This window comes from Argopecten irradians, chromosome 15, assembly GCF_041381155.1.
Source record: "Argopecten irradians isolate NY chromosome 15, Ai_NY, whole genome shotgun sequence".
Classification (NCBI taxonomy): domain Eukaryota; kingdom Metazoa; phylum Mollusca; class Bivalvia; order Pectinida; family Pectinidae; genus Argopecten; species Argopecten irradians.
This window is the reverse complement of record NC_091148.1, coordinates 26759695-26778683: the sequence shown is the minus strand read 5'-3', so window position 1 is coordinate 26778683 and position 18989 is coordinate 26759695. Positions and strand designations below refer to the sequence as shown.

At 36.8% G+C, this 18989-nt stretch overlaps 1 protein-coding gene across 1 annotated transcript in view; it reads right to left on the bottom strand.

Annotated features, from left to right (window-relative positions):
• Positions 1-226: 226 nt before the first annotated feature.
• Positions 227-18989, bottom strand: part of LOC138308731 (uncharacterized) — a 37125-nt gene continuing 18362 nt past the window's right edge. Inside the window, exons 4-30 of the mRNA XM_069249757.1 lie at positions 17586-17681; positions 17291-17364; positions 16552-16708; positions 15940-16008; positions 13967-13989; positions 13639-13646; positions 13394-13450; positions 12705-12761; positions 12290-12413; positions 11995-12066; positions 11796-11819; positions 11360-11473; positions 11034-11058; positions 10697-10757; positions 10353-10409; positions 10108-10164; positions 9863-9919; positions 9555-9627; positions 9205-9229; positions 9008-9029; positions 8231-8415; positions 5728-5826; positions 5259-5359; positions 5037-5132; positions 3441-3515; positions 2907-3000; positions 227-1675 (exon numbers count right to left, since the gene is read on the bottom strand). Coding sequence (XP_069105858.1) covers positions 1490-1675; positions 2907-3000; positions 3441-3515; positions 5037-5132; positions 5259-5359; positions 5728-5826; positions 8231-8415; positions 9008-9029; positions 9205-9229; positions 9555-9627; positions 9863-9919; positions 10108-10164; positions 10353-10409; positions 10697-10757; positions 11034-11058; positions 11360-11473; positions 11796-11819; positions 11995-12066; positions 12290-12413; positions 12705-12761; positions 13394-13450; positions 13639-13646; positions 13967-13989; positions 15940-16008; positions 16552-16708; positions 17291-17364; positions 17586-17681 — 2088 coding nt within the window. The 3' untranslated portion in view covers positions 227-1489. The remainder of the gene's footprint in view (positions 1676-2906; positions 3001-3440; positions 3516-5036; positions 5133-5258; positions 5360-5727; positions 5827-8230; positions 8416-9007; positions 9030-9204; positions 9230-9554; positions 9628-9862; positions 9920-10107; positions 10165-10352; positions 10410-10696; positions 10758-11033; positions 11059-11359; positions 11474-11795; positions 11820-11994; positions 12067-12289; positions 12414-12704; positions 12762-13393; positions 13451-13638; positions 13647-13966; positions 13990-15939; positions 16009-16551; positions 16709-17290; positions 17365-17585; positions 17682-18989) is intronic.

Here is an 18989-nt window from a genome sequence, read left to right as displayed (position 1 = left end):
AATACTGAGTTATTCATAAATCAACAATAATCCAAAATTCCTAGTGCACAATAGGCCTACCTCAATGCAACATCAGACTGGTTGTATATTGAAAGCATCACAAACAAAAGTGACACAAACATCCATCCAACATTTATAGCGCAGACTCATGATCATCTATGCATTCTCGCTGAGATAATCACTTAAAGTAATGCCGATAAATAAGTTGTACTGTAGAGTGAGATCTAAAGATACGAACCCCTCCATATGTTTATGGTCGAAGTCAAGAAAATGCTTGAATTCTTACGTTTGACTTTCACCGCGTCATCAACTTTCAAACTGGGGTAGGGGAAGCAACTCGTATTTAAAAAAATGCATTTCATTTAATTTGAAGTATTAAAACGATTTTAAATGATTTTAACATAAAAATAATAAGTAAAATATGTTTTTTACGGTAAAGAAATGGTATATTTTAGTTGAAGAGAATGTGTTAAAATTTTGAAGCGAGGGCGGCAGCCGCCATAATAAAATTTACTGACCCCCTATAAAGTGTTAGGGGGTCACCACGTGACGGCTCTCCGCCAATCATTTGGGGACATTTCTGTCCGAGGTGCGATAAGTCTAATTGGTGGAAGCTAGACCTCATCAGAACTTTCTGAAAAAAGTGACAAAATCCATGATGGCTGCTTATGGATTGTTTCCTTTCATTTACAAAATGCATATTGACAAAGAATAAAGAGAAACCTACATGTGGAATTTCAGAGAATTCAGCGCTTTTTAATAAAAGGTAGTAACGAACTCCTACTATCAAAATCTAAGAGGGCTACATTTCCGCAATTTTGTTGTCCATACAGTTGTTTTCATATTACAATGAAATTTGAAAAAGGTCCCTCCTGTACTTTCTGAGAAACAGCGGTAACAAGAACCGATTACGGAAAGATGGACGAAATGCTATTTGAATAGCCATCTATTTGATGATGTTGGGCTAATAATTAAAGATTAACCACAAAAGTATCTATCACATAATATCTGTAACCATCATTTCCTGAGTGACACAACCTCTCCTCAGTCTCAGTGGTTGTCTTCACAACCCTCACTTTGTTACTGTCACCACCACTCAACCACCCCACTGGGCCCAGTTTCATTCCTTAACTTTGAGGAATCCCTTAACTTAACTTTCCCCATAGAAAAGCATTACAAAAGTTAAGGAAAACCCTTAAGTTAAAGAGCCTTCCTTAAAATCTGTAATGCTTTCTTAAGGAAAATTTTAAGTTAAGGGATTCCTTAAATTTAAGGAATGTTCATGAAACTGGGCCATGATGTCACATCTGCCCCACAACCTCTCAAAAGTCTTATCTACACTCATAGAGTGTGGTTACTAATCTAATGTAATAAAGTCAAAACCACTCTATTAATGTCACAACGTCTCAACAAATATCACAAGTGCTGCACAGTGATCATAATAATTCGAGTACGATACATGTATCACAGTCTCCACACGACTCCTCTGTCACACCTGTTCTGTAGCCAATTGTTGGGGAGGGTAAGTGTTGAGAAAATCAGAGTTCTCTGTATATCTGTCTGTATCCTGTTTCTGGCTGAGAAGGGGTGAAGTTTCCTCAGCAGATCCCTTCTTGGCCGATTTTCTGGATTTACAAGCACAGTCGACGAGTATATTTATAAACAGGAAGGCAGCCTACAACAGAAAAATTGTGGACTTTTTCATTGTAATTACTGTTACTATGGTTACTGAGTGTAACTACTGTTACTATGGTTACTGAGTGTAACTACTGTTACTATGGTTACTGAGTGTAACTACTGTTACTATGGTTACTGAGTGTAACTACTGTTACTATGGTTACTGACTGTAACTACTGTTGTTATGGTTACTGAGTGTAACTACTGTTGCTATGGTTAGTGAAAGTAACAATTGTAACTGTGGTAAACTGACTGTAACTACTGTTACTATAGTAACTGATTGTAAATACATGTACTGTCACTATGATTATTGGTTGTAACTGCTGTTGCTATGGTTAGTGAAAGAAAGTACTGTTGCTATGGTTAGTGAAAGAAAGTACTGTTGCTATGGTTAGTGAAAGAAAGTACTGTTGCTATGGTTAGTGAAAGAAAGTACTGTTGCTATGGTTAGTATGGTTAATGAAAGAAAGTACTGTTGCTATGGTTAGTGAGTGTAACGACTGTTTCTATGGTTACTGACTTAGCTACTGTTACTTTGGTTACTGGGAGTAACTACTGTTGCTGAGGTTTCTGAATGTAACTGCTGTTGTTATTGTTTCTGACTGTAATTACTGTTGCTATGGTTACTGACTGTAACTGCTTTTGCTATTGTTACTGAGTGTAAATGTTATTTCTATTGATACTGACTGTAACTTCTGTTGACTGTAAAAACTGTTGCTATGGTTACTAAATAGAACTACAGCTGTTATTGTTACTGACTGTTACTGCTATTTCTATTGCTACGGACTGTAACTACTATTGTTATGGTAACTAAATGTAACTACTGTTCCTATGGTTACGTAATGTATGTAACTACTGTTCCTATGGTTACTGACGGCTATTTATTTTGCTACTGACTGTAACTATTGTTGCTATGGTTAGTAAATGTAACTACTATTGCTATAGTTACTAAATCTACTGTTGCTATGGCTACTATAAGAAACTACTGTTGATATGGTTTCTGACTGTAACTACTGTTGCTATAGTTACTGACCGTAACTACTGTTGCTATAGCTACTGACCGTAACTACTGTTGCTATGGCTACTGACTGTCACTACTGTTGCTATAGTTACTGACCGTAACTACTGTTGCTATAGCTACTGACCGTAACTACTGTTGCTATGGCTACTGACTGTCACTACTGTGGCTATTGTTACTGACTGTAATTGCTCCTGCTATGGTAACTCACCGTAGCTACTGTAAGAAAGGCTATATATGTTGTCATAGACTGGAAGCCGATTTCATCCAAGAGAAATCCACCTACAGCTGGTCCTAGGAAGTCTCTGTCAATATCAACAATCTGAAGTTTATACACAGATAAATTGAAGAACATTGGATGATCAGACTTGTTACATTTCAACAATATTTTGTTTGTCCTGAGGAGAGAAGATAGTGTATACCTAATTTAACAGAGTTAGACAATTCAAAAGTAATATCTACCAAGTGTTTCCTTTTTAAAGATTTATTTGATGAAAGACTTACATTTCCTGCAGAAATGAAAGATAACATTTCTGTAATGAAGTGATATAACAACTGAGACTGGATGTTGTATGATAGGACTGTACAGAGGGTGTTATAATTATAGAGGGAGGCAATGTTTACTCTAATAAGGCAGTGTATAAATCTCAGTTTTTGTTTTATATTTAGTCATAAACTGTAAACATGCAATTATGACTGTGTTATTATTATATGATAAAATATATAATTCTGCAACTCCACTCACCCCAAGGCATACATGGACGCCCACACTCCTGATATGATACCAAAAGTATTGATGTTGTTCTCAAAGCCCCTGTCTCTGAAAATGGAGAAAATCATAAAACGCATCAAAACTCCTGTCTCTGAAAATGGAGAGATTCACAAGATGCATCAAAACCCCTCTCTCTGTAAATGGAGAGATTCACAAGATGCATCAAAACCCCTCTCTCTGAAAATGGAGAGATTCACAAGATGCATCAAAACCCCTCTCTCTGAAAATGGAGAGATTCACAAGATGCATCAAAACCCCTCTCTCTCTGAAAATGGAGACAGTCATAAAATGCATCAAAACCCCTCTCTCTGAGAATGGAGAGATTCACAAGATGCATCAAAACCCCTCTCTCTGAAAATGGAGAGATTCACAAGATGCATCAAAACCCCTCTCTCTGAAAATGGAGAGATTCACAAGATGCATCAAAACCCATCTCTCTGAAAATGGAGAGATTCACAAAATACATCAAAACCCTCTCTCTGAAAATGGATGGATTCACAAGATACATCAAAACCTCTCTCTCTGAAAATCTTGAGATTCATAAGATGCATCAAAACCCCTCTCTCTGAAAATGGAGAGATTCACAAGATGCATCAAAATCCCTCTCTCTGAAAATCTTGAGATTCATAAGATGCATCAAAAACCCCTCTCTCTGAAAATGGAAAGATTCATAAGATGCACCCCTCTCTCTCAGAAAATGGAGGGATTCACAAGATGCATCAAAAACCCCTCTCTCTAAAAATGGAGGGATTCACAAGATGCATCAAAACCCCTCTCTCTTGAAAATGGAAAGATTCACAAGATGCATCAAAACCCTTCTCTCTGAAAATGGAGAGATTCACAAGATGCATCAAAACCCTCTCTCTGAAAATGGATGGATTCACAAGATACATCAAAACCTCTCTCTCTCTGAAAATGGAGACAGTCATAAAATGCATCAAAACCCCTCTCTCTGAAAATGGAGAGATTCACAAGATGCATCAAAACCCCTCTCTCTGAAAATGGAGAGATTCACAAGATGCATCAAAACCCCTCTCTCTGAAAATGGAGAGATTCACAAGATGCATCAAAACCCCTCTCTCTGAAAATGGAGAGATTCACAAGATGCATCAAAACCCTCTCTCTGAAAATGGAAAGATTCAGAAGCTGCATCAAAACCCCTCTCTCTGAAAATGGAGAGATTCACAAGATGCATCAAAACCCCTCTCTTTGAAAATGGAAAGATTCATAAGATGCATCAAAATCCCTCTCTCAGAAAATGGAGAGATTCACAAGATGCATCAAAATCCCTCTCTCTGAAAATGGAAAGATTCAGAAGCTGCATCCCCCTCTCTCAGAAAATGGAGAGATTCACAAGATGCATCAAAACCCCTCTCTTTGAAAATGGAGAGATTCAATAAATGCATCAATGTTTGGATACTTCTATTTTATTTAATTACTTTTCACTCGATGAACAGGACAGGGCATTGGCAGGTGGAGGAATGTGTATGAGGATGTTAGGACCATAGGAACTAGTGGGGGAGGGGGGATGGAAATTGAGAATGGTATAATACAAGGGAGAATACTTACTCTGCAATTTTGAACAGAAGGTCAAAGGTTGGAATAATGGCTGCACTGTCAGCAATACCAATAATGACGAGACTAACGACATTTAGCCACAATATGCTGGAAAATACAACAAAATGATAAATGTACTGGCCTGTATATGTACTGCAGAATTCACTTGTTTAAACCAGACATCACTGCAACAATACATATTTAAAATAATCAGAGCGTGAGAGTATGACATACTTGTCGTCCTGCTGGAATCCGAGGAGAGTTGATGGACCCAGGAGTAGCATCCCTCCTGATGACATTAGACACCCGATCACCAGGATTGGTCGACTGTCAGCCTGAAATGTAACCACTCTCACAGTGAGTAAAACACAATGTCATCATATTGATCCTGCAGAAATCTTTCTAATCATTTTGTAACGATGGGGCAAAACTCTAGAAAAAAAGGTAGAGGTACCTTGTGTAGGTAATTATTAGATTACACACATATCTACTGTATAACGATTATTGCCACCATGTTTTGATAAATGCTATGGTAGTTTTAGAGAAGTACGCGTTGATGGTTGTGCTAGATAGACAACCTGAATTCAGTATACCCGACCCCCATAAACTTTGTTGTGGGGAAGTATAATTACCGGCTACTGCAGGGAAAAGTAGTGTAAGGAGAATAAACTTTATACTGACCAGCAGATTGTATTGTACTGACCATTTTGTCTGAGATCCTCCCCCAAAATGGTGAAGCAATCGCATAGACAGCAGCCATTAGTAAAAACAGAAGCCCAATCAGTTCTGAGCTCAGGTTAAACTGGAACAAACAAAAATATATTCATATTGTTAAATAAAGAAATTTTATTTCATTTAAGCTATTGAAGTTACTATTTTTTAAATTCATCGGGTATGAAAGAAATTTTGTTTGCAAACTGTGTGAATCTGCGTAGCGGATTCTCACAAAAAATGCAAAAAATGAATAGGCCAATCAGAAAGCCCGAAATAAAGAAAATTAATTATCATACATTTATCTGAGGATAACCTCAACAACAATCTTCACAATGCATATTTTTGAATGAGGCTCTAGAGAGGAGAGTCAGTATGGCAATACTAAAATTACATAGACTGTATTTCATTTCTTCTAAGTGAGGCTCTAGATCTAGAGTGGGGAGTCAGTACTATGAAACAGATCCCTTTTAAGTAATGCTTTAGGATGTGTTCTGTGGGTTGTGCTGTTATCAAGACTTCTATTTGTCGAAACTGAATTATAAATGAGGCCAAAGACTGGGGAATCAGTATGACCGTACTATTAAGTTAGAGTTAGGGGTCAGTGTGACCCTAGTATAATGATACAGAGTATACTTTACCTCTTCTAAATGAGGCTCCAAAGTGGGGAGTCAGTATGACCGTACTATAATGATACAGAGTATACTTTAACTTTTTCTAAATGAGGCTCCAGGGTTTGGGAAGTCAGTATGACCGCACTATAAGGATACGGAGTTATACTTAACTTTTTCTAAATGAGGCTCCAGGTGGGGAGTCAGTATGACCACACTATAAGGATACAGAGTATGCTTTACCTCTTCTAAATGAGGCTCCAGAGTGGGGAGTCAGTATGACCGTACTATAATGATACAGAGCTATACCTTACCTCTTCTTAATGAGGCTCCGTAGTGGGGAGTCAGTATGACCGTACTATAATGATACAGAGCTTACCTTAGGCCAAACAAAATTAATTCTTAGTTTCTCAGGCCCCGCCGCATTGATATTTACCCCCCCCCCCCACCAACGTTTTTATGCGCCATAACTTAAAAATTAAAAGCGAGACCGCCGCATCGAACGCACCCCAAATTTCCATTCGAACTTGCCCGAAATTTCCATTCGAAAACGCACCCGGAAATTGGCTCCAATTTTAGTATGCACCTTTCATTTCCGGTAAAAAAATGGCTGCCGTTGTCAGCATTTGCTCAAAACGGAATGTTTCCTCCCAGGATTATGTATTTTCAACTGGGTTTCTTTGGATATCATGACGATTGAGATATTTAAAAGCTGTTCTGAAAGACTGAGTAAGAATTTACATTTTCTACACATGTTTTCATTGATTTTCATGTCCTTCAAGTGAGAAAAAAATAAAATGTTATCTGTAGCATTTGTTTTCTGAGTCCCGCCGCCCGCATAAATGAAAAAATATACCTCTATAAATAATTTACAGAGTATACTTTACCTCTTCTAAATGAGGCTCCAGAGTGGGGAGTCAGTATGACCATACTATAATGATACAGAGTATACTTTACCTCTTCTAAATGAGGCTCCAGAGTGGGGAGTCAGTATGACCATACTATAATGATACAGAGTATACTTTACCTCTTCTAAATGAGGCTCCAGGGTGGGGAGTCAGTATGACCATACTATAATGATACAGAGTATACTTTACCTCTTCTAAATGAGGCTCCAGGGTGGGGAGTCAGTATGACCGTACTATAATGATACAGAGTATACTTTACCTCTTCTAAATGAGGCTCCAGAGTGGGGAGTCAGTATGACCGTACTATAATGATACAGAGTATACTTTACCTCTTCTAAATGAGGCTCCAGAGTGGGGAGTCAGTATGACCATACTATAATGATACAGAGTATACTTTACCTCTTCTAAATGAGGCTCCAGGGTGGGGAGTCAGTATGACCATACTATATAATGATACATAGTATACTTTACCTCTTCTAAATGAGACTCTAGAGTGAGGAGTCAGTATGACCATACTATAATGATACAGAGAATACTTTGCCTCTTCTAAATGAGGCTCCAGGGTGGGGAGTCAGTATGACCGTACTATAATGATACATTAGTATACTTTACCTCTTCAAAATGAGACTCTAGAGTGAGAGTCAGTATGACCATACTATAATGATACATAGTATATTTTACCTCTTCTAAATGCGGCTCCAGGGTGGGAAGTCAGTATGACCATACTATAATGATACAGAGTATACTTTACCTCTTCTAAATGAGGCTCCAGAGTGGGGAGTCAGTATGACTGTGTCTATAATGATACAGAGTATACTTTACCTCTTCTAAATGAGGCTCCAGAGTGGGGAGTCAGTAGTATGACCATACTATAATGATACATAGTATACTTTACCTCTTCTAAATGAGGCTCCAGGGTGGGAAGTCAGTATGACCTTACTATAAATGATGAGTAATGATACAGAGTATACTTTACCTCTTCTAAATGAGGCTCCAGAGTGGGGTCCAATATTGACCATATCATAGCGGCTATCACAATTGTGAAACAGTTAACAATAGTGCTATAAGATTTGAAGAGTTTAAACAGAGACATCTTATTTCCAGTTTGCTGTGTCTGGTCTGGAACAACTAAAAGTATAAAACCACAAATTACAGTCACATCTACACCTCAGCTATCTAAATGTTAGTAACCACATATCTACTCTCTATCCAAATGTGATAGATTTTTTTTAAAAGGAACAAATACTCCACTAATGATCCCTACATAAATTTCATTTTGCTGGCGGGGTATATAATTAGAAATGTCTGAAACACAAAGTGTTCCAAACTCTATGTGAAATTGGGACTTCAGATTATGGGACACAAGGGGAAGTTAGGGGATGGAACTTGGAAAGGAGGGGAAATATAGAATGGATATTTTATAGAAATTAACTGTAGATTTAAACTATTATTATTTTACAGTGTTATATTGCATATATATTTATTATGTATATCACTTTCATGAACGGTTTATACCGATAATGAATGCACACCGGAATCACTGTCAAACATAAACGGTTTAACACAAAAACCTCCGATCTGTCAAATACATAAACACTGTTTACTTCTGGATCACAAAACCTCCGATCTGTCAAATACATAAACACTGTTTTACTTCTGGATCACAAAACCTCCGATCTGTCAAATACATAAACACTGTTTACTTCTGGATCACAAAACCTCCGATCTGTCCAAATACATAAACACTGTTTACTTTCTGGATCACAAACCTCTATCTGTCAAATACAAAAACACTGTTTTACTTCTGGATCACAAAACTATCTGTCAAATACATAAACACTGTTTACTTCTGGATCACAAAACCTCCCGATCTGTCAAATACATAAACACTGTTTACTTCTGGATCACAAAACCTCCGATCTGTCAAAATATACATAAACATATGTTTACTTCTGGATCACGCAAAACCTCCGTTCTGTCAAATACATAAACACTGTTTACTTCTTCAGATCACAAAACCTCCGATCTGTCAAATACATAAACACTGTTTACTTCTGGATCACAAAACCCTCCGATCTGTCAAATACATAAACACTGTTTACTTCTGGATCACAAAACCTCCGATCTGTCAAATACATAAAACACTGTTTACTTCTGGATCACAAAACCTCCGATCTGTCAAATACATAAACACTGTTTACTTCTGGATCACAAAACCTCTGATCTGTCAAATACATAAACACTGTTTACTTCTGGATCACAAACCCTCCGATCTGTCCAAATACATAAACACTGTTTACTTCTGGATCACAAAAACCTCTGATCTGTCAAATACATAAACACTGTTTACTTCTGGATCACAAACCCTCCGATCTGTCAAATACATAAACACTGTTTACTTCTGGATCACAAAACCTCCGATCTGTCAAATACATAAACTGTTTACTTCTGGATCACAAACCCTCCGATCTGTCAAATACATAAACACTGTTTACTTCTGGATCACAAACCCTCCGATCTGTCAAATACATAAACATTGTTTACTTCTGGATCACAAAACCTCCGATCTGTCAAATACATAAACACTGTTTACTTCTGGATCACAAACCCTCTGATCTGTCAAATACATAAACACTGTTTACTTCTGGATCACAAAACCTCCGATCTGTCAAATACATAAACACTGTTTACTTCTGGATCACAAAACCTCCGATCTGTCAAATACATAAACACTGTTTACTTCTGGATCACAAAACCTCCGATCTGTCAAATACATAAACACTGTTTACTTCTGGATCACAAAACCTCCGATCTGTCAAATACATAAACACTGTTTACTTCTGGATCACAAACCCTCCGATCTGTCAAATACATAAACACTGTTTACTTCTGGATCACAAAACCTCCGATCTGTCAAATACATAAACACTGTTTACTTCTGGATCACAAAACCTCCGATCTGTCAAATACATAAACACTGTTTACTTCTGGATCACAAAACCTCCGATCTGTCAAATACATAAACACTGTTTACTTCTGGATCACAAAACCTCTGATCTGTCAAATACATAAACACTGTTTACTTCTGGATCACAAACCCTCCGATCTGTCAAATACATAAACACTGTTTACTTCTGGATCACAAAACCTCCGATCTGTCAAATACATAAACACTGTTTACTTCTGGATCACAAAACCTCCGATCTGTCAAATACATAAACACTGTTTACTTCTGGATCACAAAACCTCCGACTGTCAATACATAAAACACTGTTTAAACTTCTGGATCAAAAACTTCGATCTGACAAATACAAAAACACTGTTTACTTCTGGATCACAAAACCTCCGATCTGTCAAATACATTAAACACTTGTTTACTTCTGGATCACAAAACCTCTGATCTGTCAAATACATAAACACTGTTTACTTCTGGATCACAAACCCTCTGATTCTGTCAAATACATAAACACACTGTTTACTTCTGGATCACAAAACCTCTGATTCTGTCAAATACAAAAACACTGTTTACTTCTGGATCACAAAACCTCCGATCTGTCAAATACATAAACACTGTTTACTTCTGGATCACAAAACCTCCCGATCTTCAAATACATAAACACTGTTTACTTCATGAAATCACAAAATCCTCCGATCTGTCAAATACATAAACACTGTTTACTTCTGGATCACAAACTCCTCTCGATCTGTCAAATACATAAACACTGTTTACTTCTGGATCACAAACCCTCAGATCTGTCAAATACATAAACACTGTTTACTTCTGGATCACAAAACCTCCTGTATCTGTCAAATACATAAACACTGTTTTACTTCTGGATCACAAAACCTCTGATCTGTATCTGTCAAATACATAAACACTGTTTACTTCTGGATCACAAAACCTCTGATCTGTCAAATACATAAACACTGTTTACTTCTGGATCACAAACCCTCCGATCTGTCAAATACATAAACACTGAGTTTACTTCTGGATCACAAAACCTCTGACTGTCTGATCTGATCAAATACATAAACACTGTTTACTTCTGGATCACAAACCCTCCGATCTGTCAAATACATAAACACTGTTTACTTCTGGACTCACAAAACCTCCTCTGATCTGTCAAATACATAAACACTGTTTACTTCTGGATCACAAAACCTCTCTGATCTGTCAAATACATAAACACTGTTTACTTCTGGATCACAAACCTCTGATCTGTCAAATACATAAACACTGTTTACTTCTGGATCACAAAACCTCTGATCTGTCAAATACATAAACACTGTTTACTTCTGGATCACAAAAACCTCCGATCTGTCAAATACATAAACACTGTTTACTTCTGGATCACAAAACCTCTGATCTGTCAAATACATAAACACTGTTTACTTCTGGATCACAAAACCTCTGATCTGTCAAAATCATAAACACTGTTTACTTCTGGATCAAAAACCTCCGATCTGTCAAATACATAAAAACACTGTTTACTTCTGGATCACAAAACCTCCGATCTGTCAAATACATAAACACTGTTTACTTCTGGATCACAAAACCTCCGATTCTGTCAAATACATAAACACTGTTTACTTCTGGATCACAAAACCCTCCGATCTGTCAAATACATAAACACTGTTTACTTCTGGATCACAAAACCTCTCGATCTGTCAAATACATAAACACTGTTTACTTCTGGATCACAAAACCTCCGATCTGTCAAATACATAAACACTGTTTACTTCTGGATCACAAACCCTCCGATCTGTCCAAATACATAAACACTGTTTACTTCTGGATCACAAACCTCTGATCTGTCAAATACATAAACACTGTTTACTTCTGGATCACAAAACCTCTGATCTGTCAAATACATAAAACACTGTTTACTTCTGGATCACAAAACCTCTGATCTGTCAAATACATAAACACTGTTTACTTCTGGATCACAAAACCTCTGATCTGTCAAATACATAAACACTGTTTACTTCTGGATCACAAAACCTCTGATCTGTCAAATACATAAACACTGTTTACTTCTGGATCACAAAACCTCCTGATCTGTCAAATACATAAACACTGTTTACTTCTGGATCACAAAAACCCTCCGATCTGTCAAATACATAAACACTGTTTACTTCTGGATCACAAACCCTCTGATCTGTCAAAATACATAAACACTGTTTACTTCTGGATCACAAAACCTCTGATCTGTTCAAATACATAAACACTGTTTACTTCTGGATCACAAAACCTCTGATCTGTCAAATACATAAAACATTGTTTACTTCTGGATCACAAAACCTCTGATCTGTCAAATACATAAACACTGTTTACTTCTGGATCACACAAAACCTCTGATCTGTCAAATACATAAACACTGTTTACTTCTGGATCACAAAACCTCTGATCTGTCAAATACATAAACACTGTTTACTTCTGGATCACAAACCCTCTGATCTGTCAAATACATACACACTGTTTACTTCTGGATCACAAAACCTCTGATCTGTCAAATACATAAACACTGTTTACTTCTGGATCACAAAACCTCTGATCTGTCAAATACATAAACATTGTTTACTTCTGGATCACAAAACCTCTGATCTGTCAAATACATAAACACTGTTTACTTCTGGATCACAAAACCTCTGATCTGTCAAATACATAAACACTGTTTACTTCTGGATCACAAAACCTCCGATCTGTCAAATACATAAACACTGTTTACTTCTGGATCACAAAACCTCTGATCTGTCAAATACATAAACACTGTTTACTTCTGGATCACAAAACCTCCGATCTGTCAAATACATAAACACTGTTTACTTCTGGATCACAAAACCTCCGATCTGTCAAATACATAAAAACACTGTTTACTTCTGGATCACAAAACCTCCGATCTGTCAAATACATAAACACTAGTTTACTTCTGGATCACAAAACCTCTGATCTGTCAAATACATAAACACTGTTTACTTCTGGATCACAAAACCTCTGATCTGTCAAATACATAAACACTGTTTACTTCTGGATCACAAAACCTCCGATCTGTCAAATACATAAACACTGTTTACTTCTGGATCACAAAACCTCCGATCTGTCAAATACATAAACACTGTTTACTTCTGGATCACAAACCCTCCGATCTGTCAAATACATAAACACTGTTTACTTCTGGATCACAAAACCTCTGATCTGTCAAATACATAAACACTGTTTACTTCTGGATCACAAAACCTCTGATCTGTCAAATACATAAACACTGTTTACTTCTGGATCACAAAACCTCTGATCTGTCAAATACATAAACACTGTTTACTTCTGGATCACAAAACCTCTGATCTGTCAAATACATAAACACTGTTTACTTCTGGATCACAAACCCTCCGATCTGTCAAATACATAAACACTGTTTACTTCTGGATCACAAAACCTCCGATCTGTCAAATACATAAACACTGTTTACTTCTGGATCACAAAACCTCCGATCTGTCAAATACATAAACACTGTTTACTTCTGGATCACAAAACCTCCGATCTGTCAAATACATAAACACTGTTTACTTCTGGATCACAAAACCTCCGATCTGTCAAATACATAAACACTGTTTACTTCTGGATCACAAAACCTCTGATCTGTCAAATACATAAACACTGTTTACTTCTGGATCACAAAACCTCTGATCTGTCAAATACATAAACACTGTTTACTTCTGGATCACAAACCCTCCGATCTGTCAAATACATAAACACTGTTTACTTCTGGATCACAAAACCTCTGATCTGTCAAATACATAAACACTGTTTACTTCTGGATCACAAAACCTCCGATCTGTCAAATACATAAACACTGTTTACTTCTGGATCACAAAACCTCTGATCTGTCAAATCATAAACACTGTTTACTTTGGATCACAAACCTCGATCTGTCAAATACATAAACACTGTTTACTTCTGGATCACAAAACCTCCGATCTGTCAAATACATAAACACTGTTTACTTCTGGATCACAAAACCTCCGATCTGTCAAATACATAAACACTGTTTACTTCTGGATCACAAAACCTCCGATCTGTCAAATACATAAACACTGTTTACTTCTGGATCACAAAACCTCCGATCTGTCAAATACATAAACACTGTTTACTTCTGGATCACAAAACCTCCGATCTGTCAAATACATAAACACTGTTTACTTCTGGATCACAAAACCTCCGATCTGTCAAATACATAAACATTGTTTACTTCTGGATCACAAACCCTCTGATCTGTCAAATACATTAACATAGTTTACTTCATAAACCTCAACATCATAGATAAGTGATTCATTACACTTTTTTCTGAATTACAGTATATCTTGTCAAAACCGACCCTTGTTTAAACTGGAGTCTTGTGTATTCTGGCACACTTCTTACTTTATATAAATTAAATCTGTATAATCTGCATACCTGACTTAAATGTCAAATATTCTATTCCACATGACATCTGCTTTAGAACAAAAGATCCCAGAGGGATCTTGGCGCCCACCAAAGAATGACAATGGAAAGAGGGATCTTTACCCTAATTTTCAAACTTTTTCAAATATAATACATATAAAATCTGAGAAACAGCTATAACAAACCTCAACGATGAAATCCAAGATGGCAGCCAGTTGGCCATTTTGTTGACCAATTAGTCCCAAAATGTACTATGCACAACTAGGGCCCAAGGGGAACCTAGCTATGGAATTTCAGAGAGATCCCTTCAGTAATTTCTGAGATATAGCGGTAACTATCAAAATCCAAGATGGCGGCCGGTCGGCCATCTTGTAGACCGATCAGTTACAAATGCAATGTGCACAACTAAGATCCTAGGGTAACCTACATATAAAATTTGAGAGAGTTCCCTTTATTTCTTTCTGAGAAATAGCATTAACAAACTCCAACTATCAAAATCCAAAATGGTAGCTTGTTGGCCAACGTGTTTGGCCGATCAGTCTCAAAATGCAATATATTCACAACTGATGTCCTAGGGGAACCTAAATATGACATTTGAGAGCAATCCCTTCAGTGCTTTCTGAGAAATAGCCGTAATAAATTTTAACTATCAAAATCCAAAATGGCGGCCTGTTGGCCATCTTGTTGGTCGATCAGTGTCAAAATGCAACTTGCACAACTACAGTTTTAGGGGGATCTACATATGAAATTTGAGAAAGATCCCTTCAGCACTTTCTGAGAAATAGCAGAAACAAACTTTAACTATCAAAATCCAAGATCCAAGATAGCGGCCTGGCGACCATCTTGTTGACTGATTGGTCCAAAAATGCAATATGCACAACTAGGGCTCTCGGGGAACCTACATAGGAAATTTGAAAAATATCCCTTCAAAACTTTCATGAGAAATGACGATAACAAAAATCTATTGTTAACGAACGGACCGACGGAAGAAAGGACGGACGACAAACCACAGACGAAAGGCCATTTTAATATCCCACCATCTGATGATTGTTGGCTAAAAATTACACTGTATCACGACTTGAAATATGGATGTTCTTTAATCATCATGATTCTTAACTATAAAACACCTTTCAGGTCCAGATTTCATATTTTATGTCAACCTAACAAACACTCTATTGAAACCAATAATAAAATGGTATGGGCACTAATTACAAGAAGCAACTGATGTTAAAATGATATCAACTCACCCCGTACAGGACCCCTCCAATAGCTGGTCCACACATGAAGCCCAGACCCACAAACACCTCACCCATACCCTGTAAGTAAAGAAATCACACACATCTACCAAGTTTCATTCAAATCCCACCAGTAGCTTAGGAGAAGTAGCCATTGTTCTTGTAGATTAAATTTTTTGAATGTGTTATCGCTATTTGGCCTAAATAGAATAACTCAAATATAAGAACACTTTTTTTGTCACGTAATGGAAAAAGGCGGCGAGATTAAGCTGTCAGTCAATGCAATGGTACGATGGGATAAACATGACAACAGTATAAGTTTGATGAAGAATAACACACGGTAAATGATTGTATCTGACCATTTGGTTGATTTTATAGTTTAAAGAAAATATTGTCAATATAAGGATTAACCTCTTAATTTGTTTAGTTTATGAGATGATAAAACCGATGGAGCACGAAGTAAATTGTGTGTAGACGTGAAGCATTTATGTGCAATTTATCTCTTGCTCCATTGGGTTTATCATCTCATAAACTAAACAAAGTTGTAAGAGGTTAATCATTAATTAAACTCACAAAACCAAACCAAACTGAACATATCATGAGACACGAGGCTTACAAACTTACAAATATAGTTCCCACAGTGTCCCTGAACTCTTGAGCACACAAAGAAAAGCTGGCGGTTTGGTTGGCACAACATCCAAGAGCCTGGACGAAGCGGAGTATAAAACACATGGTGATGAAAACTCCCGTACCATCATTTACGTCCACGTACTCCATCATCCTAGGATTCAAAATTAGGTTTGAAATGTAGACTTATCTGTACAGCTTATCACTTTTAAGACCAACAAAAAAGTTATTTTTCATGCTAAAATCAAAAACAGTGACCTTGACCTCTGACAAAATGACCTTGACCTGTGACTTGTCACTGACAATTCCTTGTTTCATTTCTTAACAGTTTGATTTTTACATTTGTATAATATATTTAGATAAAGGTCGTCACAAAAAATGGAAAATTTGGTGTTGACCTTCAAACATTTAATCTTTACCGATGACCTTGACCTCTGTTCATTGCAGCCAATGAGGGTTCACGTGGGATCAAAAATTCCTATTTTGGTTGGTGTTTTTCAATCTGATTTTCTGCAAATTTGTTCCCAAAAAAAGGCCCATCACTCTCATGTTTTTTTAAGTACCATTCAAAATATTTCATTTGATGTTTTGAGACTGTGATTTTATAGGTGAAATTCTATGAATGATAAATTCTGTGTACATATCCTTAATTTGGATACAAAATACCTGATGTCATCATTTCAAAAGTACACTCTAATTCAGGTACATTGTGATTTTATATCATTCTGATTATTACCCAAACAAGATTGTGCAACCTCCACCAACAAAAGTCCCGGACAGATGCATAAACTTTAGACCAACGATGGGAATCTGAAAAGTACACAGAAACTGATGATGTAGTAAATCAAATACACAGAAATTGATGATGAAATACACAGAAAATGATCATATTATACAATGTATATATGCAAAGTAACTTATAATATGTCAACAATGAATACTTTTTCCCAATCAGAATGCTATATCAACCTTAGCCCTTCACAAAAGTAACATATTCACACAGCTATATAAGGATAGAGAAAAACACTTACCAATTTCCCAAACGCTGGTGCAAAGATAAATTGAGTGAGAGGAAAGGCTGCAAATATCCATCCGGACACCATATTGCTGATACCTTTATTACGAGCCTGAAACAGTATGTAGGTTGATACTAACTTGTTTCCCTAGCAGACCAGAGGGCTGCCATTTTAACAACCTTGACAGCCCTGATTCTGTTGTGGTGGCAAACAGGTACAAGCCCTGATACAATTTATGTAGGAAGTCCAGTACCCTCTCCCCCCCTGGAAAATGTTAAATTCCTAGATGCAGTTTCCCGTATTCTAGTGAATTTTGGTTCTGGATTTACAGATTTCAAACCATACATTCTTCCATAACTAATAATAATAAAAGCATGTAAATGGCTGGAATATAATTGGCAGCCTGCTGGGCAACTGCACTTTGACATTTTGGGCGCCAATTATTTTTTGACTGCCCTGGGCTGCCAGTGTCATGCATAAGATGTACCTCCTGCATAAAAAGTATCCGGATACCTTTTGGTAGGGGGGTACTTTTTATGCATGACACCGGGCTACTGGTCGTGCAAAGTCAACCCGTATATATAATGTATACTCTCTGTTATAACTTCTACACATATTACACATCTAACTCATTCACCATTCACAGCCTTTGAATCAGAGGAACTATATAATAAATAATGTACTATAATTAGCATGTCTATCTTAGGTCATGGTCAATGAGATATTTAAGGTCAAGGTCAGTTATAATTAATTTTCAATTTATTACAATTCAGGGGCAAGGTCATACCTTACCTTCAAGGTCAAGGTCATAGCATTACATTCCAATCTCATGGTTCTTTAATTGGGTAGCTTAACATCCAATTTCAGAACATCTAAGGTCATTTAATTATAAGAACAGCTAAAGGTCAAGGTCATAGTTATATGATTTCATAGTTCACATATCAATATTCCTATCTGCTTTGAAATACTGGTATCTCACATTTCAAATTTTTTTCCATAACTTTTAGCTATTTTACATTGATTAGCCCACATATTCCAGTGTGCAGGATTAATTAAAGTGGACGAAAAACGCTCTAAGACTTCATTAAAACTTGCACATATATCGGAAACAAACCAGTTCTAATGGAAATTAGATTAGTTGGCTTTACTGTGATATGTCAGAAAAGCCCACTGCAGTCAAATGTATGTGAAATGTTCAATCGCCATTACACATAGCCTTGTATGCCGAACCCTGAACCTTGCCTGTGTTGTAAAGCATTTTTTGTCTAGAACTACTCAAATTCGCTCTTACAGTTGTGGTAACATTATTAGATGCATGTTCTTGTCTGAAAATAATTTCATCAACTCCTCAGTGGTTATGTATTGCATTTGTTTAACGTGCGTGACTTTGACTCGGGTAAGGGAACAGCAAAAATAAAT